Here is a 25744-nt window from a genome sequence, read left to right as displayed (position 1 = left end):
ATTCAAGAAATATCTGGATGAATACATGAATAGGAAGTGATTAGAGGGATATGGATCCTCTAAGTGAAGACCTTTTAATATGGAAGGGCAAAATCACTTGGCTCGGGCTTGAAGGGCTGAAGGGCCTGTTCCTGTGCTGTATTGTTCTTTGTTCTTTGTTCTTATTCCAGCTTACACATCACAAATCTTCAACCACATGGATTACTTATTTCCTTTACATTCAATCAAGTGTCCACAGAATTCATCCTTAATAAACATAATTAACACTTGTTCCCGAGTTTCATTTGCACTTAGGCATCTCCGTCAGACCCTACTAAATGATAACAGTTGCTACATGGTTTATTGAGGTGACCAACCAGAGCTCCTCAACTCCTTCTGTTTAATTCCCATTTTCCTCTTTTTTTTCCCCTTTTTTCCCCTCTTGGTATTCTCTCCTATGGTAGAGTGGCTGGAGGTGTGGAGCGGATTGGGCTGGTGGCATGGAACAGAGTGGGGTGCCGGCCCGGGCAGAGCAGGGACAGCCAGCAGACTGGAAGCCCTTGCGGAGCGGGGACGGCCAGTGGGCTGGAGGCCCTTGCGGAGCGGGGACAGTCAGTGGGCCAGAGGCCCTTGCGGAGCAGGGACGGTCAGTGGGCCGGAGGCCCTTGCAGAGCGGGGGCAATCAGTGGGCCGGAGGCCCTTGCGGAGCGGGTACGGCCAGTGGGCCGGAGGCCCTTGCGGAGCGGGGACAGTTGCGGGACTGGGGACCGGTGCAGGCGGTCAGTGACTTGCAAGCCCAGGCAGACCACATGTGGAAACCACCCCCATGCTGATCTACTGAAAGATTATAATGCTTATATTTTTAACTTTATTCTTACTTTTTTAACTTATACTATGAACAACTGTAAGTAATATAACATTTTTTTCCTTTCTATTTCCCTTTATTTCTGTATTTTGTATTTAAGATCTGTATCTAGGTACTTTGTACCTAAGATGCTGCCAATTGGGGTGACATTGTAAACTTTTCATTGTACTCCTGTACTTCTGTACTTGAGTACACCTGATAATAAAGGATATTCTATTCTACTCTGGTCTATTCTAAAGGGCTCCAAATACAAGCAATACAATTTTGTTGTATGTCTAAAGTAGAATACTTTGTCTAAGGTATCTGCATCCAAGGACGAAAAGTCAGTAATGCAGTCACACATGTATAATAGTTAGACTTCAGTCTGCCTTGAGACTGGTCCTATTCAAAAAAGTAATTTTTAAATACAAGCTAGTTGTCTATGAATGAATATACCATATATTATTTAATATAAACAGCATGCTTATTTGATACTGTGAGTGTATCACCTAGCTGGATTGGAAGCAGCATTTTACGGATTGCAAAATTTTAGATGGATGGTAAACAAGTCCAGCTACAGGCGAGAACACATTTTACACAGCTCCTCTGAGGAAGTCTGAATGAAAATAGTATGCTTCAACTTCTAAGGTTATTTAATTAATAGTAAAAAGTACTAGAGTCTATGTCATGTCCACAACACTAAGTATAGATAATTCATTATTTTTGAAGTCCTGCGAAGGCAAACATGGTTGTCAATTTTCACACAGCAAGATCCTGCAAGTACCAAATGAAATGAATAGCCAGATAAACAGGTGTTAAATTAGCATTGATACTAATAGCGTATGTAATTATTTATGTGTAAATGATGCAGCAAGTACAAACAGATGCTAGTTGTGCAGTGAAACACAAATATCTAAACATAGACATACAAGTTGCTGTATTCTACAATTAATTTCACATAAATGGCATCTTGCTGTCCACCTCACTATCAAAATGCTTTGAATGGCATAACAAAATACAACAACTGCATATGCTGGTCATCTGAAACAAAAGCAAAAATTGCTAGAGAAACTCAGCAGATCTGGTAGCATCTGTGGAGAGAAAATAGAGTTAGTGTTTCGAGTCCAGAGTGGTTTTAACTCTGCTTTTGTCCCACAGATGCTGCCAGACTTCTGAGTTTCTCCAGCAATTTCTGTTTTTGTTTTAATGACATAATGTTGCTTTAGTTGCACCATAGATAAGAACCAAATTCACCACAGTTACATCTTACCCATTTCCATCAAAATATTCTTTTAACAATGTGGGAAGTGTTAATTACTGCCACAAAATTTCTTTGGTGCTAAGAAGTAACTAGTGCAATTCATTCCTTTAAGATTTGCATGTTAAAGACTTTAAAACATGCTTTCTTCTTTTCATTTCTTGTCTTTCACTCATAATCCAATCTTCTCTCCTTCTCTTTCTTACCTAACTTGACGTTGAATTCTCCCTCTGCAGTTTATAATTCTTTTTCTATCCTTGTGCTATTAAATTACAATCCTTCAATCTGTCTGCTTAAGGAGATCCACAGTTGCTTGCTCTGTTCACTGAGGTCCCAGATGTGCTGGTTCTTTTGCTGCAATGTTATCAGCTTGCACTTTCAGCAGGTGCCGCTCAAGTTTTTCTTTTCAATAAGTGAGAAAAAGCAAATTTAACTTAGGGTAGATGTCATTAAATTCTCTCTTGGAGCACAAACTGATCTATTGCAACCAATGAAATACTTCTGAAGTTTTAATATTGTTGTAATATAGGAAATGCAGCACCCAATTTGCATTCCACAATCAGCAGTGTGAATATGACCAGATAATCTATTTTAGTAACCTTGAACTGACAAATAAGTATTCACGAAGACACCCTGGGGAAGCTTCCTGCTTTTCTTCAAATCAATGCCATGGGATTGTTTTATATCTATGTAAGTAAAGCAGACTGTGCCTTGACTTCACACCTCATCCTAAAGACAGCACCTCTGACAGTGCAGGATTCTCTCAGTACTGTATTACGGCATCAGCCTAGACTTTTGTGGTCAAGAACTGGAGTGGGACCTAAATGTAATATAATGACATTTACATATATCATGTTGATGTAATAGATCATATAACCCCAACATCAACAAGAGGCAAGACACCAGTCTAAAAAGAACATATGACAAGAAAGGTCTCATACACTACATTAGAGAGCTGTATTTGGAAATTACTATGTACAGATGTAAATGTAGGAACATTACAGAACAGTAGAATTTGAAGAACATTACTTAAGGGTAAGGAACAATTAGTCTCAGGGATAGCATTTGTGCAAACGCCTGCAGCCCAATGCATTCTAGAACAGTGGCTCAATGTGCAAGTAGCAGTTTTGTTTTATCGAATAAGTTAAAGCACGGAATACAATCTTTTGACTCAAAACAGTAGGTGCTAAGAACTGAGCTACAGAGCCATGGGATCATGTAAATCTAATTTCAGTTTAACAAGTTTTTGAAAGCCAGCATCTTTAATGATTCATTTCATTAGGCTCTGCGATTAGGCATGAGGCAAGATTATGTGCTCAAGCACTTGATTGGTGCTTATATCTGCACCCTCCCCAGACAAGAGAATTGCCTACTGAGTCAAACGTACAATTCAATAATGATGAGCAGATGGCCAATTATGGCAGAATTTAATACTTTGGGAAATGCTATCCCAAAGCTGAGCAGAGAATCATAACAAAATATGTTTGGACTAAAATTAAATTAAATGCGAAGGCCTGGAAACTCATAAACAGGCAGCTAAGTATCCAATAAGATTGACAGAACACAAGCATTCATTAAGCATTAGAACTGTGCTGTCTACCTGGCAAAGGCAGTTGTCCAGTGTTTCACCTGAAATACACATTTGGATGTAATAGGTGATTAGGTCTTCTTAAGATCAGATTGTCCCTTACCATCATTTGATTTTATCCAACTCCTCACTTTCGTTACAAAAGAAAATTCCAGATCATCTGGACAAGGAGATGCTGAATTGTGGAATAAGTTGGGCAAGAAGCCCTTATTGCTTTTAAAAACATTGAGATATGCATTTGAGGTGTCGTAACTTATAGAGTTAGGAAAGGTGGATTAGGAAGGGTCATTACTTCTTAGCCTGCATGTACACAATGAGCCACATGGCTCCTTCTGTATTAGAAATCTTTTTGTGATTCTGCAAGAAAATGGGCCATTGTTGATAAAGTACATGTAAGTTCAAACTAATTGCAGCTTCTAAATCCCATACTTAAATGGAGTGGATGGACTCACTACAGAATTACATGAGGCTTAGAATGTCGTGGATAGCACATTTAGTAAGTTGGTCACACTACCAGTAAGGGCTTGATGGACAGGAAAGTACTGGTTGACCACCAGAAGGACTAGAAAGCATGTGCAGGCAGTGCAGGAGTCTTCTGTGGTCATTCCCCTCTCAAACAGATATTCCGTTTTGGATACTGATAGACGGGTTGGCTTCTCAAGGGGAAGCAACAGCAGCAGCCATATCCATGGCATCATGATTTGCTCTGTTGTACAGCAGGGAGGATCGAAGTGTAGACGAGTGGTAGTGATAGGGGACTCTATAGTCTGGCGCACAGAGAGGACGTGCTGCCTCCCTGGTGCCAGGGTAAAAGATGTTTCTGAGCAGGCAAAAGATATTCTGAAAGGGGAGGGGGAGCAGCCAGTGACCGTGGTCCACATTGGTACCAATTTCACAGGCAGACAAAGATGAGATCCTGCAAAGGGAATTTAGGAAGTTATGTAGGAATTTGAAAAGCAGGACCTCTAGGGTAGTAATCTCAGGATAGCTCCCTGTGTCATGTGCTAGTGAGGCCAGAAATAGGAATATAATACAGTTGGCTAAAAGGTTGGTGTAAGAGGGAGGGTTTCAGATATCTGCATCACTGGGATCTGTTCCAGGTCAGGTGGAACCTGTAAAAGAAGGATGGATAAATTGGAGGGGCACCAATATCTTGGCAGGGAGGTTTGCCACTACCACTCAGGAGGGTTTAAACTAGTGTCGTAAGGGTGTGGGAAACAGAGCAGTAGGTCAGTGTGTGGAGGGATTGAGGAGAAGTTCAATGCTAAATCAAGCAAGTCTAATAGGAAGAACAGGCAGGACCAGGTTAATGAACAGAGCAAGACTGGCAGTCTTACTTTAATGCAAGGATTATAACAGATAAAACAGATAAGCTTAGAACCTGGATTAATATATGGGGTTACAATGTGGTAGCCATTACAGAAATTTGGTTGAGAGAAGATGGGACTGGCAGCTCAACATTCCAAGGTTTAGATGTTTCAGGTGAGATAGAGAGGGATGTAAAAAGGGTGGAGGAATTACATTGCCGATTAAAGAGAATGTCACAGCAGTACTAAGAGAGGACATCTTGGAGGGCTCATCCACTGTGGCAAAAGGGTAGAACAAAAAATAAGAAAGGTGCAATCGCTATGATGCATTTATACTTTGGCTTCCCAATAGCCAGTGGATGATAGAGGAACATACATATAAGCAGATCAGGGAAAGATGTAAAAACAACAGGGTTGTTGCAATGGGTGATTTCAACTTCCTCAACATTGATTGGACTCCTTTGGTGCCAAGGGTTTAGATGAGGCAGAATTTGTTTGCTGCATCTAGGAAGGCTTCTTGAAACAACATGTATATAAATCCAACTAGCAAAGGGGCCATGTGTTGGGGAGTGAGCCAACACTCAATCGAAGTTTCAATGGGGGAGCATTTTGGGAACAGTAATCATAATTCTGTAAGTGTTAGGATGGTTATAGATAAGGCTAACACTGGTTCTCGAGTGAAAGTGCTGAACTGAGGGAAGGCTGATTACAAAAGTATTAGGCAGGAACTGGAAACATTAGATTGGCAATGACTGTTTGAGGGTGAACCTGCATCTGACGTGTGGGAATCTTTTAAAGGCGAGTTGATCAGAGTTCAAGACCAGCATATTCCTGTGACCATGAAAAATAAGGATGGTGAGATTTGGGAACCCTGGATGAAAAGATACACTGAACGTTTCGTCAAAACGATAAGGGAAGCATAGGCAAGGTTTAGGAAATCGAAATCGAACAATGCCCTTGAGGAGCATAAAGGAAACAGAAAAGAATTTAAACAAGAAATTGGGAGAGCTTAAGGAGCCACCAAATGTCCTTGGCAAGTAGGATTAATGAGAATCCCAAGGCACTTTATACATATTTTAGGAGCAAGAGGGTAACTAGGAAAAGATTCGGTCCCCTCAAAGACAAAGGAGGGAATTTATGTGTGGAGTCAGAGGAAGTGAGTGAGATGCTTAATGCGTACTTTGCATTGGTATTCACTAAGGAGAAGGTCATAGATGGCAGTTAGATTAGAGAGGGATATGTTGATATTCTAGGGAATATCAATATTAAGAAGGAGGAGGTTTGAGTGTCTTGTAAAACATTAAGAGCCTGATGGGATCTATCCCAAGAACCTGAACGAGGCAAGGCAGGATTGCTGGGGTCTTGACACAGATCTTTATATCCTCTTTAGCCACACGCAAGGTCCCAGGAGACTGGAGAATAGCCAATGTTACTCTTTAGTTCAACAAGGGCAACAGGGATAATCCAGGAAATTACAAGCCACCGAGCCTTACATCAGTGGTAGGGAAATTATTGGAGAAGATTCTTAAGGACAAAATTTACTTACATTTGGAATAGAATGAACTTATTAGGGATAGTAAGCATGGCTTTATGCAGGGGATGTCTTGTCTCAATAATTTGATTGAATTTTTTGAGGAAGCAGCAAAGATGACTCATATGAGTAAGGCAGTCGATGTGGTCTACGTGGGCTTTATTAAAGTATTTAACAAGGTAGACTGGTCCAGAATATTAAGTTGCATTGGATACATGCTAAGTTGACTAACTGGATACAAAATTGACTCAGTCATAAGAGACAGAGGGCAGTTTTGGAGGGGTGTTTTCCTGAATGGAGATCTTCAACCAGTGATGTTCCGCAAGGATCAGTGTTGGGACCTCTGCTGTTTATAACCTACATAAACAACTTAGATAAAAATGTAGGTGGCCTCAGTAGTAAGTTTTCAGTCAACACAAAATTTTGTAGAGTTGTGAATCGTGAGGAAGGTTATCAAAGAATGCAGCATGTTATGGATCAGTTGGAAAGTTGGACAGAGAAATGGCAGATGGAGCTAAACCAGACAAATGTGAGGTGATGCGTTTTGGGACGTCAAATGCAGGAGGAAAGTATACAATAAATGGCCAGACCCTTAGGAGCTTTATTATACAGAGGGATCCTGGCATTCAAGTACACTGCTCCTTGATAGTGGCAACAGAACATAAGATGGTAAAGAAGGCGTACATCATGTTTGCCTTCATCAGTCGGGGCACTGAGTATAAATGTTGGCAAGTCATATTGCAGCTGCATAAGAGTTTAGTCAGTCCACATTTGGATTATTGTGCGCAGTTCTGGTCTCTACACTATAGGAAAGATGTAGAGGGTGCAAAAGAGGTTTACCAGGATATTACTTGGATTAGAGTATATTAGCTATAATGAGAGGTTGGACAAACTGGGATGGTTTTTGCTAGAGCATCGGAGGCTGAGGGATGACATGGTCGACAAATATAAAGTTATGAGGCATGGATAGGGTGGATAATCAGAATCTTTATCGCAGGGTGCAAATGTCAAATACTCGGGGGCATAGATTAAAGTTGAGGGGGAAACATTTAAGGGAGGCATGCAAATTTTTTTTACACAGAGGGTGGTAGGTGCCTAGAATTCACTGCCAGCATATGTAGTAGGATCAGATACGATAGCATTTAGGCAGACATATGAACAGGCAGGGAACAGAGGGATACAGACCATGTGCAAGCAGATGGAATTAGTTTAGAATGGTAACATGGTCAGAACAGATATGATATACAAAGGGTGTATTTCTGTGCTGTACTGTTCTATGTTTTATGTTCTAAATCAAAATACTAATAATACAAAATGGTATAACTGATTTCAGATTAAGTTATGTGAAATTATTTGCAGCTTGACAATAGGCTAAATCTAAGCAACATATTTTAAAACATTAAACTGAGGCAAGGTCTTAACACAAAAAATGTTGATTGGCAAAACAAAATAACTGTAATAAGAGGATAACCCTTGTTCCAGCGAGTTAGCAACTGGATGGCACTACAAGAGACTGTGGCGACAGCAGATGTAATTGTGGTTTTTTCAAAATTGAATTGAATAGATACAAAGAAAGAAAAAAAGAAATAGGTTACGGGAAAAGAGTGAGAAAGTGGAACTTGATGAGTTGATCCTGCAGAGAGCCAGCTCAGACATGGCAGGCTACATGGATTCCTCGGGGGTTGCAACCATTCAATGCTTCCATGCTTCTTTTCTAAATGACCTGTTTATTTTAACTTAGGGTAACATTCCAAAAAGTAAACAGATAAAAGATTATTCTAAAACTGATTTCAGTGCATATTAATATTCATTCAATGTAATTTCAAGGCCAATGTGTTTAGCTTGTTGGGATAGTTGACAGGGCTGACCTTGCTTATTTAAATACACATTACAGGTAATGTTCAGTCATAGATTGCTCTTGCGTTGTACCTTATTACTGTAAAACTAGAAGACATAGGAGTGTAAGAGGCCATTCAACCCATCAAGTCTTTTCTACCATTCAATGAGATCATAGCTAATCTGATCATCCTCAACACACTTTCTTGCCTTATACCCATAAACCCTGATTTCCTTATTGATTAAAAACCCAACTCAGCCTTGAATATACTGAATGACACAATCTCAATAGCCATTTGCAGTAAAAAATTCCACAAATTCACAACTCTCTGAAAAAAGAAATTTCTTCTCATCTCTGTCTTAAATGGGTCACCCCTAATTCTGAGATTATGTCCCTCTGGCCCTAGACTCTCCTAAATGGGGAAGCAACCTCTTTGCATCCACACTGTGAAGCTCCCTAAGAATCTATATCGTTCAATAAAGTCTCCTCCCATTTTTCTAGATTCCATGGAGTACCAGCCCAAATTAAACAACCCATCCTCATAAAATAATATCTCCATACCCAAAATTAACTAGGGAATCTAGGAGTAGGACTAACTTCCTCTGGAAGTTAATCCTGGTCTCAATATATGATATATGAACATCGTACATACAAACAAGGAGCAGGAGTGGCCATTCAGCCCCTCGAGCCTGCTCCGCCATGGCTGAGCTGATTGTATCCTCACATATGCATTCCTGCCTACCCCTGATAACCTGCACCCCTTTGCTCAACAAGAATAAATCCACCTTTGCCTTAAACATATTCAAGAACTCAGCTTCAATCTCCTTCTCAGGAAGAGAGTTTCAAAGATTCCTGTCTGTTTGAGAGAAATATATTTTCCTCATTTCTGTTTAAAATGGCCAACCACTGATCTTTAAATAGTTGAACCATCATTCTTGATTCTCCTATAAGAGAGACATCCTCTCCACCTCTACCTTGTCAGAACCTTCTTATATGTTTCAATCAAGTCACCTTTCCTTCCTCTAGACTCCAGCGGATACAAGCCTAGCTGTCCAACCTTTCCTCACAGGAGAATCTGTTTATTCCAGGTATTCATCTAGTAGACCTTCTCTGAACTGCTTTCAATGCATTTACAACATTTCCTAATAAGATGGACAGTACTGTGCACAGTGCTCCAACACCCTGCATATCTGAAGCATAACTTCCTTACCTTTTGTGTTCAAATCCCCTCACAAGAATGGAAATATCCTATTCACTTTCCTCATTACTTGCTGCCCCTGCACACTAAGCTTTTGTGTCAATTAAAGTTATGCAAAATGAGAGGTAGTGTAAATAATTTCATGGAAAATTTCCAGGTTACTGTATTTTTTCAGACTTCCAGAACTTCTTGTTATTGCTAATTGGTTTACTTCTCAGTTCAATGGTCATGTAAAAAATGGTTTTGTATTTTGTTCTAACAGACAAGATTAAACAGATATTGCTGTCACACACAGTTTGCAACTTTGTAAATATTGCAAAGTTTATACAATACAAGATCTGTCTTGAGCTCATGGAAGCAACTATGAGATACGAAATGAAGCATTACAGCAGTCATGGAATGGAAATGTTTTATTTTATATCAATTATGCATTTTGTAAAGAAATGCTCCAACATCCCTTTATTTCATTATGAGCATTTCGACTGAATGAGATTTGAAATATGAGGACAGCTCCATATCACTTGTCACCTAATGGTCTGGCTAAAAGAGCAGTCCAAACTTCGAAGGCAGGCTTGAAGAAACAGCCTACAACCTCGTTAGATACCAAGCTATCATGGTTCTTATTTGATTGTAGGACCACCCCACATGCGACTACAGAGACAGAACTAGTAGAGTTGCTCATGAGTTGAAGACTCCACACCAGGTTAAATCTGATCTTCCTGGATCTGGAGGAGGGGGAACAGTGAAACGACATCACGAATGCCGATGCCAAACACAACACTCGGCCAAGTGAGAGAGACCGTTCGATACAGGGGACAAAGTTTAGTGTAAGAATCATGGAAATGGCCCTGCATGGACATCATCGATGTGAGGTCAGGACCAGTGACGTATAAAATGATGGTAGATATGACAGTCCGGAACAAGCACATGGGCCATACGAAAGCCACAAAGTCTCAAAAAGTGTGGGAGCAAAACATGCCCTGCTCCTCGGAATAGTCAGAAAGGCTTCTTGACAAACAGGGTGCACCCTCTCTGTCAAGCGTTAATGAGTCCTCTCCATCAGAGATGGACATGACAGAAGTAACTGCCTCGATGCCTTTGCTGCCAGAAAAAGAGACTGAAATTCTACCAAGGCGCTCCTGGCACGAGAAGCAAGCTCCCGTGCATTACATCAGAAGGCAAGTTGGAGGAATCTGACATAGTGCTAAAACGTCCCAGGAGGCTCTCCAGGAAAAAGGACCGGCCTATGTCCTTAGATTCAGAGTGATTGTAACGAGGTCAACCAGTATGGAATGAGTTCCCTGACTGGTCCAATCAGGGACCCCTGGCTGACAGACAAAAAGGGAAGTGTCAGAGATTTCAGCACTCTGAGAGCTGATGCTGAAGAGGCTTCACTAGAGTCAAAGACTGTTCATGTGTGAATAAAGGGTGACTTGTTGATGAGATACCAACCACTGTGGAGTTATTTCATTCAGAACGGATGAAAAATGACCAGTTGTGGAATTCTATTGAAGACAATGGGAAGGAAAATTGACCAAGTTGTATTACAAGTTGACAATCAACTAGCAGATGTGCATTAGGACTGGGAAGCAAAAGATTAGCCATGGTTTTATCAAATAGTAAAGTGGGCATTTTGAACCATAAAACCCACTTCTACTTATTAAGTTTCTTATGATCTTATACTGCAATTGGCTAAAGTTATAATCAGCCATGATTTTGTGGTTCTTAGTTGAGATGCAATGGTTATACTGTGTTTATCTCTCAGGAACGTTAAACAGGAGGAATTCCACCCCTAAACAAGAAAACACTGTACACTATTGGTTACTTTCTTGTTCTTTACCAATTCTTCAAGAAGTCATACTTTAGGTTTATCAAATGGGCTTGAAATGGCTCCTCAGAAAATGAAGCAGTCCATGCCTGTATGCAGCAAGGGCTTGGCATTATTCGGATTTGGGCTGGTAAGTGGCAGGTAACATTCATGCAAATGCCACCAGACAATGACAACTTTCACCATGTGTGAGTCTAACTAAGCCCATCATCCCTTTGACATTCAATGGCAGATTCCTTGACATCAAATCCTACAACTGAACATTGACCTGAAACTTAATTACACTGACCGTAATGCACCTGCAAGGTAAGGTCAGAGGCAAGGAAATCATAATCAGGTAATTCATCTCCTGACTGTCCCAAGCATTTCCATCATTTATAAGGCATAAGTTAAGAGTGTGATGGAATATGCTCCATCTTTTTGAATTAACACAGCTCAAAAGCACTCAAGGGGCTCACCAGTAGCCAAGACAATACAGCCTGCTGAGGAGTATTCCATCCACATTTATTCCCTTCACCATCAAGACAGTGGCAGTTTGTAACATCTAAAAGATACACTGAAACTACTCTCAAAGGATCCTTTGACAATACCTTCAAAAACTATAACCATTATCACCTTGGAGGGCAAAGGCAGCAGATACATGGGTGCACAAGAACTGCAAATTTTCTTCCATGTCACACAACATCTTGGTTTGAAAATATAATAGCATCACTGCATCATCTCTGGGTCAAAATCCAGAAGAAGGTCCTATCTCTTGGCACTATGGGTATACTTACAGCATATGGGCTCTAGTGGTTCATAAAAGTGGCTCTCAACAAACTACTCAAATGCAGTTAGGGGCGCCCTTGTTGGCACTGCCCACATCCCATGATTTTACAATGAAAAACATTCATGCTAATACTACCAGTATATACTTCCCTCATCATTAGACATATGATAACCATGAATAAAGTATATACATAAATATAAAAATCAAATAACAGTAATTTCACACCCAAAGTAATTCTTTGGCTGTGAAGCCTTTTGGGAATTCCTGAGGTTATGAAAGATGCTGTATGAATCCAAGCTCTTTCCTTGTTTCTTTAAATTGATTTTCCAGAATTGCATAAGTAAGAGCTGTGTGAAAGCTTCATTTTAACAACTACAGCAGTCATTTACATGGTTTTTATTCAGTGATGTTGTTGAAGCAAGTACACTCATTGTTCCTTTTAATTAAAATAAAGCCACATCTTACATTAGACAATAAACCACTGAGAGAAATGAACTATTACTGGTCTGTTCTCAGTGAAGAGATACAGCAGAAAAGACAGTAAACTGTTTAATCATAAGTCCCATGATTTCAGCCCATAACAATCAAGACCATTTCATGGTAAGTCATAATTGTAACAGAATCTGGTTTCTAAAATAGATCATAATTTATAAAAGATTAGTAAAAGTACAAATACAACATGCAGCAAGAAAGTATCTGTCAATACAAGTCTACAATTTATATTTACATCCAGCAGATAGCCTTCCCACCCTGCCATCAATTATCCTCTTAAGGACCTCAGCCCACTATTGCTGATATTCATCCAATGGCAGACAGGGCAGTCTCCAAGCTGGGAGACCACAACACAAGCCCTCTCAGGATTATTATGGACCTCCAGGGAGTTTCTCATGCAAAGGCTCTTTGCCTGATTAAGGAAACTGGCAACAGGAAGAAGAGGCTCAGCAATGGAGAGGGGAGAATTGCTGTGAGCCATCTTGCTGCCAACCACACCCTGTGATTCTCCATGATACCCCTCAGTCACCATTCACCTATGACCTGGATCCACAATGATCCTGGGCCTCCAATGGGTGGAGTTCTGGCAGAACCCAGTCCAAAACCCCCATCGACTCCATTAAATAATTACCACATTTCTTGAAAGCATGCATCTTAATTATATCAATAGTCACATAATTGCCACAGTTTGAAATATTAGTGAGACTTAACTTCGCCTATACGACATGTTATGTTTTGGACAACGATGTATGCTGACATGGATATTCACTGTGCCACACCACAATATTTACAGTGCACACTGTCACGCTTTTGTTATTTCATCAGTGAGCTTCACAGTCATTTTGAAGACTTGTGTGTGATTTACTAAAGACCACACTGTGAAGTTAAATCAACTTACAAATTATATCAAAGAACTCTCTTTGGTCATGGGCATAACCATAGGGATGCGCCTGCCCCAAATCATTCTGACATAGTTGCTTTCTCTTCCTTCCCACTGTAAATCCCAGAGATTCCCTCGATATTCCCCTGGTTACTCACATGTGGTTGCATGTCTAACAATATCAACCTATATGTTTCATCAGACAGCAATCAAACATTTATTGACTGCAAATACTTACAAATACATGTGAATGGTCAGTGAGGGCTTTCTTTTATTGGGATGCGGCATATTGTCGATTTTATTTTCTGCCATTAATAGCCTGGTAATGATTTGCAATAACAAAGGGTTTTGCAACATATAGCAACTGATTTTAGTTCTCATTCCAGAGCCCCTACCGCTGGAAGTAATGTGGTAATGGATTTAAAATTGTAACAAAGAACTTGTTGCTTTGCTTTCGATCCTTCAAAATACATCATTTTAACAGCCTTCTGAACGTTTGAGGTCAGGTGACTGCAGAGGCAGTGGACAGGAAGTAAAGGAGCTTTTCTTCAGAATCCTACAAAACATCCAATAACCCCACCTCCCAACTACAGCGATCACAACCACCAGCACTTTTACGTACCTCTATTTATCCTTTTCCTGATCATTCTTACTGCTGAGATTACCCAATGTTGAACCTGGCTGGAATGGGTGGATTACACACCCTGGACAGATTTTGTAACATTCATTAATGAGGTTTGGCTCTCAAGACAGACCAAGACATGTACATAAGGCACAGGGCTGCCAACCTGCCATCTCCACTAAAATCAGTCTGTTAGTTAAAATCCAAACTGCAATTTCTGCTCATGTAATTTAATTAGCAGGTTCAATAGTAATGAGGGGAAAGTTATATCCTTCATAAAGAGAGCAATTTTAACACAAAATATATAAAACAAATAAGATTGCATACAAACATAGAAAATAGGATATAGGAGAAGGAATAGGCCGTTCATCCCCTTAACTTGCCTTGCCATTCAATATGATCATGGCAGGTCATCCAACTCAGTATTGTGTTCTCGCTTCCTCCTCTTTGATCTGTTTAACACTAAGAACTACATCTAACTCCTTCTTGAAAATATTTAATATTTTGACCTGAACCACTTTCTGTGGCAGAGAATTCCACAGGCTCATCACTCTCTGGGTGAAGAAATTTCTCCTCATCTCAGTCCTAAATGGCCTGCCCCGTATCCTTAGAAAGTGACCCCACTAATAATGCCTGGTAATAATGCGCCAATGAATTCAACAATAATCTTTGTCGACTTTTGATCAGTTACTTTTCCACTTCTCCTCCTTCCTTTTCTTTCAGATTCCCAACATTGTGTACTATATCACTATTGATGAAAGCAGTTTGTCTGATCATAGAACATTGACAATTAAGTTTTCAGCATATATTATGAGGCTCAACAAGGCCTGGAACATTGGGAACCAAAACAGCCGTGTTCGGTTTCAATTTCAATGTTCTGTCGAGAGTCATATTGGACTCAAAATGTTAATTCTCCTTCTCTATCCACAGCTGCTGCCAGACCTACTGAGTTTTTCCAGCATTTTCTGTTTTTATTTCAGATCTCCAGTTTCCCAGTACATTGTCTTTATTTAAACATAGGGCAACAGTCAAGTTCAGAAAGGATCAATAAATTGAACATTTAAACAAATTCTAAAAGATGACTGAAGTTGAATTGAATGTATTTAATCCGTTGAATAGGAAGCATTATATCTGACAAAATTAATAAAATCTCTAACATATTAAAAGTGCAGGTATGTTTTTCTGTTAATGAAACTCATTTTTAATCCTTTAACGTGCCATGCTAAACTTCAAGAAACAAAGAATATGCTAAATAATAAGCAATATAACAATTTTGCTCACATTTGGGGTGGCACGTTGGCTCAGTGGTTAGCACTGCCATCTCATCGTACCAGGGACCTGGGTTCAATTCCACCCTCGGGCGACTGTCTGTGTGGAGTTTGCACATTGGCCCCGTGTCTGCGTGGGTTTCCTCTGGGTGCTCCAGTTTCCTCTCACAATCCAAAGATGTGCAGGCTAAGTGGATTGGCCATGCTAAATTGCCCAAAGTGTTCAGGGACATGTAGATTAGGTGGGTTATAGGAGGATGGGTCTGGGTGGGATACTCTGAGGGTCAGTGTGGACTTGTTGGGCCAAAGGGCCTGTTTCCACACTGTAGGAATTCTATGATGGCAATGTAATGTGTTTGAAATTAATCATTCAGCCCAACAAGTCCACACCACCCCTCTGAAAAGCATCCCACCCAGACCCATTATCCTACTCCTGATTTCCCATGCCTAACCCACCCAACCTAAACATCCCTGGGCACTACGGGCAATTTAGCCATCCAGGTTCAATCATAATTTCAGGACCAAAATGTTTAGGGGCTATGCATTCTTCTTTTTATTTAAATATAGCAACCAATGTCTTCTGCAGAATGAATGTTTTACGAGAAGAAAATGTTCAAAATGTCCTATATTGCAACACTACCCAGTAAAATTGTACATTAAACAATGTGAACTAAATATTAATTTACTTCCAGACCATAAGTAATATTGATACTATATCCTTAAACTAAGACTAAAATGCTACACATTTCTTTGCTGAATCGATCACACAAGGATGATGTGCAGAATACATTCGTGAATTGGTTTAGTCAATAATTCAACAAGCATGCCTCTTAATGTTCAAATAGTAAAAACAAATTGCTAAACATCAAAACAACTTCTACTTTTTGAAACAGGTGGTACCACGGAGCACTTCCAGCTCAAGGACAGCACCAGGTGTCAAGTTTCCTCTAGGCAGGACAAATAAACTCCTCACAGTGCATTCTAATAAAAGTAATGTGTGGATGTTGGAAATCTGAAAGGAAAGCAGAAAATGCGAAAGAAACTCAGCAGATCTTGCAGCATCTGTGGGGAGAAGCAGAGTAAACATTTCGACTCCAATCTGACTCTTCTTCATCTCTTTCCACAGATGCTGCTAAACCTGCTGAGTTTCTCCAGCACGTTCTGTTTTTACATCAGAGGGCAATAGTGTGATATTTTCATCTTCTACGGTAACCATCATTATGACTTCTCCAAATGAGATTGCAAATTCAGTGTTGAATTATGAGCAAATATCTCTTTGAATCTTGCTCTATTTAGGACACAAATCAAAGTGACTACTGTTGCCTCTTCTTGCGACAGACTCCCATGCCTTCCAATATATGTATCTCTCCGGACCATTGTCCATGCAGCGGGGAGCAGCATGCTTTGAAAAAACTGTTCAAAGGCCTTTCTGTTCACAAGCACTGTAGTTAAATTTGAGTGTATTTACTTTCAGTTCTTAGAATTCTTTCATCAGCTCCTCGTGATCAGTTTGATTTTGAGATATTTTAATGACTTTGAACCAGCCATTGAATGACATTCTCACTTCAAAGCGCTGGTTAGTTTTGAAGTTGTGAAATTAACCCGGGAAGGCCAAGTGGGTAAAAATAGTTTGAAACGCGACGGAGGGAGAGAACCGTGTTTTGCATCGTGCGAGGGGCAACCGTTTGAAATGCTTTTGGGTGGTTGTGGGGGGGAGGTAAATGCAGGAATTAAGTTCTCCTGCTGTTTTTGTGACAGTGATTAAAGCCCCAATACCAAACGCGTGGAACCGCATGTTATCTCACGCTGCCTGAAGTGACAAATGACCAAGTCTGCGCCGCAGACCTGTCGCCTTACGCTAGAAATGAAGGGTTCACTCTGAACGTATCCTGTGCAGAACACGCTGCCGTGTCAATTCAGGGAATTGCACGAATTTGAAATACTATGAGGTTGTTCATTAAAAACAAAGTCGGATACCGCCTTGCCAATGTTTTTTTTTCTCTCTCGCTGAAAAGGATCCTTGCGTCACCCTTTCTGTTCGCTGGAACAAAAGAGAGAAACAGCCAGCTCGATAGATGCGCCAGATCGCCCGGACAAACCCAGGACAGACACAACACAGCACTAATCCCAAATAGCTGTGCCACAATAACCCGCTGCTTCAATCATTGCTTTCCCACTGCATGATATCGATAGACAGGGGTCTACATATTGCAAAGACTCTGGTAGCACAACGCTTCGCACTGAGATACTCAGACTTTTGTATGAAGGCATGAATAAACCTGTCGGCTGTTTTCCAACCCGCTTTTGAACCTTACCATGAGTTACTGCAATTTCATCATGTTGTAAAAAGAAATTGAATTAAGTACATTGACCCAACAATTGACTGACTGGAAGTTCTGATAAATAAATCAGAAAAATATTAAAACAACCGACTTTAAAAAAAACCTACTCAAGAAGACAATGCTCCACATTGATAAGTGACATTTTTTTTTAGAATGATTTTACACTCACCAGCTGAACGATACATAGGAAGATGAGGGTACACCGCCCTGTACAACAGCTCATCCTCAAATAAAGGGAGAGTAGGACAACGGGAATGAAATAACGAATTAAAAACTCTTTTTGTTGTTGACACACAAAGCAGTCAGCGAGGCTGGTCCAGCGGCATAACGAACATGGGGAGATAAGTACAACGTGAACAGCTTTCAGTGCTGGGCTGTAAGGTGCTTTCTGTGTAGGAGACTGCAAACTCAGTGGAGGGAGCGCTTGGAGCTGCCTTGTGGATTAGAAAGTTCAGTTCAATCAATGTGCCAGGCTGACAGAGAGAGAGAGAGGGAGGGAGAAAGGGAGGGTCACTAACGGACGGAAGTTGTACACTTGAAGACAACAATCTCCTAGAGAATGAGGAGATCGCCAGGCATCCCCTTTATTATCGATATCAATCAATGTTTTGTTTCAAGCCCCCGGCACATTTTGATTTCCCACCGCCCCCCCCCCACATCAAAACTTTTCTCAACCCACGTTCCTTGAAATAAAGGAATATGCTTTCCCAACTCCTAAATTCTAACCAGCTCAGTAAATATTTCGCAGGAATTTAAACTTGATCCAGTAAATCTAAACTTCAAGGTAACTGTTAGTGGAATTAAGGCATTCCCAGTGAGAGAAGCTTTCTGCATTTGTATCCATATAAATTTGCCAGGATATTGCAGCAGTGTCCATGTCCGACCCACGTTGCTTGAAAGGTTTCCTTTGGTCGTGTATACAGCATAGGATTTCGACCAAATCTTTTCAGAAATTCGTTTGAAGGATGCAAGAATGGTTGAGCTACCAAATGCAGCCTGAAGGAACTTGAAAGTTAACATTCACCTAAGTTTCAGTGTACAAATGTGGACTTTATTTTGCAGCATCTTCCTGCTTTAGATATGAAAAGGTTTTCTTTTATACCTCTTAAAACTTTCGACATATGTAAACTGATGATTTACAAAGTTCCAGTGTTCTGCATTATTTCCTATTATTCCTAATAACAATAGTCACCGTAGCAACCGTAGCCCGGGAGGGTAAATGCATTAAAAGCAAAAGTACTTTTCCTCGTTGGTACGTCCTAAACATTGAACAATCTTGCTTCACTGCTTCTCCAAATTAGTAGATTTCATTACGTTTCTGAGACGCCGCTTTGATTATCCTTCCAAAAATATTTTAGTAATAAGGATTTTAAAAGTATACCCATGAGGCCCCCTGGTGGCTTTCATTACTCAATGATCCTACATACAGTAATGTGTAAGAATTCAGCCGAGGACTTACTGTTATCGTTTTGTAGCAATTGCCTGTTCTTATGTGGCATACTCTGTAGGCCTAAGAAGAACGATTGGCACATGTTTTGCCAGGTTTATTTGGGTCAATTATATGTCAACTTGTACGTAAGCAAGAAAGAAATCCTTGTAACACCAATCTATTATTTTGTATGATAATTATGGACATCCCATAAATCTATCAGGCGACATAAATGCTGATAGTCCCCTGTCCCACATGTCTGCCATTGACACAGCCATAGCTCATGGGATCAAGGAGAATGCCCTTAACTATCGTGCGAGGTGTGGGCCCTCTTTGGCGCACATATAAAGTGTTCACAATTGACACGCACTCAGCAGGGAGTACTGGAACAGAAAGCAGAAGCATCAGTCCTCTTCTCATCCACCCTCAAATCAGCAAGCTACTTCAAAATAAAATTATGTTCAAATCTTTGGGGTCCATGCTTTAATTCTACCCATGGGTGAACCAAAGCTAAACGAGTAGCCATAGGTGTGCAGTCAACTTGAAACCCCTGAAAATTCTGCAGCTCTGTAGAACTTGATGGCTTATTCACTTCTGTGTCACTGCCTAGTGTCAGGCTTGATGAAGTGGGCAATAGCAACTTGCCTTCTGTTCAGCAGCTTGTTTGCAATTTTTTGGTTGCCAGGCATGTTAATTTGAGAGAATAATTGGAGAGATGTTATATTTATTTGGTGTCTCCATATAAAGGAAAAATAAAATGCTGCACAGATATCATTATATTGTGGCCATTCAAAATTAATGACTTCTCAAGTGTGCTGCAGCAATCTCCTATCCTATTATGCTATACAAATACACTGATACAAGACATGTTCAGAGTTTATTCCCCCACCATTTTTTCACATCAAATTATGGACTTCACAAAACTACATGTGCGCTGTATTATGTGCATACTTATTTCAACACTGCAGTCTTACTTCAGAATATTTGTCCTACCTAAAATGTAAAATGAATATCTTCCTTTAAAAGAAAATATGTCACTATATTTTAAAGGCACTAAATACACGCAAGTTGTTGTTTGTCTGAATTAAGATACTCTACTGATCTACTCTACTATCTACTCACTAATTAAAATGACCTATGCAATGTTCATACATAAATATAGATGTCACAACTGGTGCAAAGGATGAAACTTGAGGGATTACAGAGAAATATTTAAAATAAGCCAGTGGTGGTTAATGTTGTTATATATGGATTTTAGTTTGTTACATTTTTGGTAGTTGGAATTTTGTGTATAAATTTACACTTAAGAGTAAACTAGACTTAAAGCTAAACATAATTATAATTAACTGCTAGCTAATATGGCAGTACAGTTGGGGCCCATCACATACACGTGATTTCTGTATCATCCACTATCCCTGGTTAAACAGTCTTTGCTCCACAATCTTCTGCATGAAAATATTTTTCCCAGTCCCTCCATCACTACCTTAGTGACAATTTCAGTTGAACAAGATAGCAATTCTCCAAACAAAATTGGCACTAAATACTCTGGCACTGAAATTAAATCTGGTTCAGTAGCCAGTATGTTCATCTGAAATTCCTGTCTCTGCCAATTTATTGGAGGTGTTAACCTGTCTAAAATGAATGGTTTAATGTTTTTAATAAATTAGTAGGAAGACCATTTTCAATCATGCAGACATTCTCACATTAACTTATTTCTCTTTAATTTCAGGATTTGTGTGTTCTTTTAAATAATATTTTGGAATCATTAGAATGTTTTCTGTTCAGTGCATGCAGAAAAGCTTGCATTAATAACTTTGGCATCATCAATCCTTACCCTGCACACACAGCATATTCATTACCAAAAACGAAATATTTAATTTTAAATTAAAAATACATGTAAATAAGTTACTAAGTAGTAAAATAAATTATAATCAAAGGTACATCAGAAACTTTTGCATTCTGTATATGTATCAAAAGTGTGGTCTCAATAATAGTCCAAAGATGTGCAGGTTAGCTGGCTTGGCCATGCTAAATTGTCTGTAGTGTCAAGGGATGTGCAGTCTAGGTGGATTAGCAATGGTAAATGCAAGGCTATGGAGATAGGATAAGGGGCTAGCTTTGAGTGGGATGTTCTTTAGAGACTCGGTGCAGACACAATCGGCCAAATGGCCTCTTTCCACACTGCAGGGATTCTATGATTCTTTAATAATGAACAGGCTTTTTAGACACTTCAACTGAAACTGGAATAACATTTGCAGTTAGTGGTGAGAAAAATAGTTTTCACTATCTCTCACCAATGGATACGAACAATCAGTGGTCCTCAGTGAGTGACAGCAATAGTTAATACAACAGGGAATATTGTCTGGAAAGAGAATATATCCTGGAGTAAATTGATGCATATGTTTTCGAAGGTACTTGAACATACCACACTACCTTGTATGATCAAACCGATCAAACTGTGAAAATGGGAGGTCAGTAATTTTAGTTGAAGACTTTGAAATGCAACCTATTCAACAGTCTTCCCTTCCCCCTTTCCTTCAGAACATGTTCGCCATTGTATAAAACTGAAGGCCAAAGTAAGCACTGGAGTCATAGGATCATACAGCATGGATAACACTTTCATCTCCATAATCTTCTGTTGGCTACAGCTGATCAGAGTTTAATGGTATATGTGGATTAATAACCTGTATTGTTGGTGATTGTCTTTGGGAATTGGGATAAATTTAATAAAGCAGACTTTTTTGAAAATCTTACCTGCATTTGGATTGTCTCCCTCAAGAAATCAAGTAGAATGGATAGTAGCCACAATAAAAGAAATTGTTTTAGGAAACAGGTTTGATGATCTATACAATTTTGTTTTGCTCCCTGCTTCTTTTCTTAAATTGAATGATTAAATTTACCAAATAAAAGTGAGAGTTGAAATTGGTCCTTGTTGCGTCTTGTTGTTTCTAAGTGGAAAACAAAAGCAAAACGAATAAATTTTGGGAATCATTGTTATATTTCTTTTTAATTCATTCACTTACGGAATATGGGTATTGTTAGCTGGGTCGTCAATTACCTTCTTGAACTATTGCAGTCCATTTGATGTAATACACCCACAATCGCATTTGGGAGGGATTTCTAGGATTTTGACTCATCGACACTGAAGGAACTGCAATACATTTCCAAGTCTGAGTGGTGAGAGGCTTGTAGAAGCTCTTGCAGGTTGCATTGCTCCCACATATCTGCTCCCCTTATCCTTCTAGATGGCAGCAGTTGTTGATTTTGAAGGTGCTGTCCAAGGAGCCTTGGTGAATTTCTGCAAGGCATCTTGTAGATGGTACACACTGCTGCTTCTCAGCATCGATAGTGGAGGAACTGAATGATACTTTCAGTATCTACAGTGCTCAAGTGGCTGCCACTTGGCAAAGGCTAGTTTGCAAGTATCCTCAGTACCCAGAGATAGGGCTATGCTACTTCCATGTGTAGATTTCAGATGTTAGTTTGGATTGACTGAAGTGCTGAACCTTCCTCCCCTCAGTATTCACGGGCAGTCTAAGCAGTGCGTCCACCATCCACACAATCAGCCTCTGCCCATTGCCACTTCACCCCCCCATCACTGGCTCACCATTGTGTTGGTAGGACAAGGAGAGCCAAATTTGATCTTAGTAAAGTGTTAATTTTAGCGCTATAGAGGCAGAACAGGTGCTAGCAGTCCATGCAAAAATGGCAAGGGAGGCCCAAGGGCCAATTTCAAATCAACCACACACCCTCAGCTTGGAATGTGTGTTTTTGTTTAGGGACTCAGCGTTTCTGTCCTGTATTTTTAGCACTAAACTAAATGCAATTCACATCGTTTAATGCCTATTACAGCTTTAGTTTTGCTATATATTACAACTTTAGATGGCCCAGAGATTGCAAAGCAGAGGGTTCACAGTACACAATCCACCTTAAAAGCCATCGAAATTGCTTTAGCATACTATGTATTTCATAGAACACAAATTTGCAAACATTCATAAGCAACCATGTGATTCAGGCACTTGCTTTGCCTGGGCATGAAATCTCCAGGAGCAACATGCACTTGGATGACAAATGAGGGAGATTGGTGCAATAAATCCACCACTATAATTTTAACTCTGCTATCGCACTCTTTTTGTCAAGCAAAGAAAGTTAACAGCATCCCCTATTGAGCAATAACTACTTATTCAGGGACAGCATTGCATTCCCATGAAATTGCAACTTCTACAAATGCAGATTAACATGGAGATTAAAACATAGAATGTGAGATCACTTTCGCCTGGGACTTGAACTGATAAGCATTCTTTATCACTTCTACAATTACACCATTGTAAGAACTCCTTTTCAGAGTTTCCAAAAATAATGATCCTTTTATTTATCTAATGGCTCTTGGTTTCTTATACAATTGCATTAAGTAAAGACTCTGCACCACTTGGTACAAATCAACACTTAATTGTTCTAATAAGTATGTTTCAAAATGTTAAAATGTTAATCAGTGTGAGATATATTGCGAGATTTTTAAAAATATTCATGGGTGCATTAATCTTGTAGTTTTCCGTGATCAGTAACATCTTCCTATGTTTTGCTGTACTGCTTAGAAAAACTGTTGCTTTTTAAACTGAGCAATTGACTTCCAATTCTACACACATATCATCAACATTTCAAACAGTATCTAAACTCTATATTTCAAAAGATAGATCTAAACATTTAATTGGAAGTTAAGAAATTGATTTATTAAGATGAACTTCCATACAAAGGAGCTAAGGAGCTGGTATCTGTCACAGTGCAGTTCCATTCGTTGTAGCCATGAAGAATGCAAAATAAAGTTGCAAAGTGTTTTATTTGACCGTGCACACAAATACAAACCTCAACTACCTTTAAACTATTTTTCACAAACTTTTTGTCCTTCCTGTTACCCAATTAAGCTGCAGAACAGATGGTATGATATCCAGCTGAAGAAACCCATTTTGCTTTTTTTATCTAAATGCCAGGTAGATTTTGGTCATGCTGTTATGCAGGTGGTGAAGCATACTTTAATTTATAAGCGAAGCAACAAAGCAACAGTTTTACTAGCTCTTTAAGAATTTCGGCTATTCAATGTGACAGCTGTTATTAATTGCACGTCCAATATGTTCAGTACACTGACAAAAAGGAATTCAGGCGCATGCAGACTACTCGACAAGATATTGATGACTCAGCACAGTAAGCTGGTTTTATTAACTGGTCCCTACAATAAACCTGTATCTCAATTCTACATTGTATAGGGCAGTCATTTGTAGTATATTTTTCAAGCATAATGTGGTTAATTTTGAAAAGTTGTTGCTGTATTATGCTACCAAAAGATTACACATAGCCTATCTCCCAAAGTGAGCACAGAACATGGAACTGGAGCTTTGCATTCGTGTACGCAGTTAAATAAAACAAAATCCAACTTTATTTTGTGTTTGTCATGGTGATAATGAATGGAACTGCATGATGACAGATACCAGTCCCTTAACTCCTTTGTATGGAAATAATATTTGAAGTGTTGATGATATGTGTATTTTTTAGTTGTTAATCCTGCCTGTTCGTTTATGGTTGTTACTCAGCTACTTCCTGTGGGGAAGTGGTCTAACTCGATGCATCCTGAAGTTAGAGACTATTTTTTATTCATGATGTGACTTACTGCAGAAGTACCTCTCTTAGTGATACACTTTAGCACATTCTGCAAAAGAAATAGCCACAACATTATTTTTGTCATTAAATCCAAACTACAATCATTCATTGTTATTAAGGAATAAATCAGATACCAACAGTAAGTGACCGAATATGTGCAATTAAACATGGGAATCAGGAAGTTTGTGACTGAGATATCCTGCTTGCTGCATTGATATTTCATGAGAGATAAAACATTGAAGTACGGAAAGATTGTGAAGTTGCTGGACTTGGCTACTAAATGCACAGAAATCATGCCAAGAAATATTGTTCAAATGTAAGTGAGCTATAAACATGTGGCAAGTTTTAATTACTTCCAATCAACCTCTCTGTCACTGGAAATTAACTTTTACAAATATGGAATCTCATTTATTCAAATTTTAATGAATGTTGGAGATTTTAAATAAATTAATTAAAATGAAATGTTTATTTTACAATTTTTTCCTTATATCCCTTTCTTTCTTTCCATCCTTTGTTTCACTTTCTGTACTGTATACAACTTGACATTGAATTAAATATTATAATGTACATTTTCTTTTCAAACTCTGCTTGTCTCAGTAACGATTTTTCAATCTCACTGATTAAGGAGGCACAATGTTGCCTGCTTTTCTCACAGATTCAAGATCACTTGTAGAGGGCACCACACTGTTTTGTGTCTCTAATTACTGCAAGTTACTGCAAAATAAAAAGTGTAAGGAACAACATGCATCATTTATCTGTCAATGATTGCTCAAACAAGGCCAAGATGCTGCTGTATACAAATAAGTTATTTCTTTACTTAATCTCCCTGTTAGATATTTCTGTAGCTTGGTAAATCAATGAGGTCTCCAATTAGGAAGTATAGTTGTCAGCGCGGTAAAACCAGCAGGAAATGGGTGGTA

At 39.4% G+C, this 25744-nt stretch overlaps 1 protein-coding gene across 1 annotated transcript in view; it reads right to left on the bottom strand.

The window, feature by feature from the left end:
- The window catches only part of LOC109930785 (sodium/potassium-transporting ATPase subunit beta-1-interacting protein 3-like), a 179394-nt gene extending 161214 nt beyond the window's left edge, over positions 1-18180 (bottom strand). Inside the window, exon 1 of the mRNA XM_020530212.2 lies at positions 17913-18180. Within this exon, the coding sequence (XP_020385801.1) occupies positions 17913-17966 (54 nt within the window). The 5' untranslated portion in view covers positions 17967-18180. The remainder of the gene's footprint in view (positions 1-17912) is intronic.
- Positions 18181-25744: the final 7564 nt, after the last annotated feature.

This window comes from Rhincodon typus, chromosome 19, assembly GCF_021869965.1.
Source record: "Rhincodon typus isolate 14 chromosome 19, sRhiTyp1.1, whole genome shotgun sequence".
Taxonomy (NCBI): domain Eukaryota; kingdom Metazoa; phylum Chordata; class Chondrichthyes; order Orectolobiformes; family Rhincodontidae; genus Rhincodon; species Rhincodon typus.
This window is presented reverse-complemented; position numbering and strand designations above follow the sequence as displayed.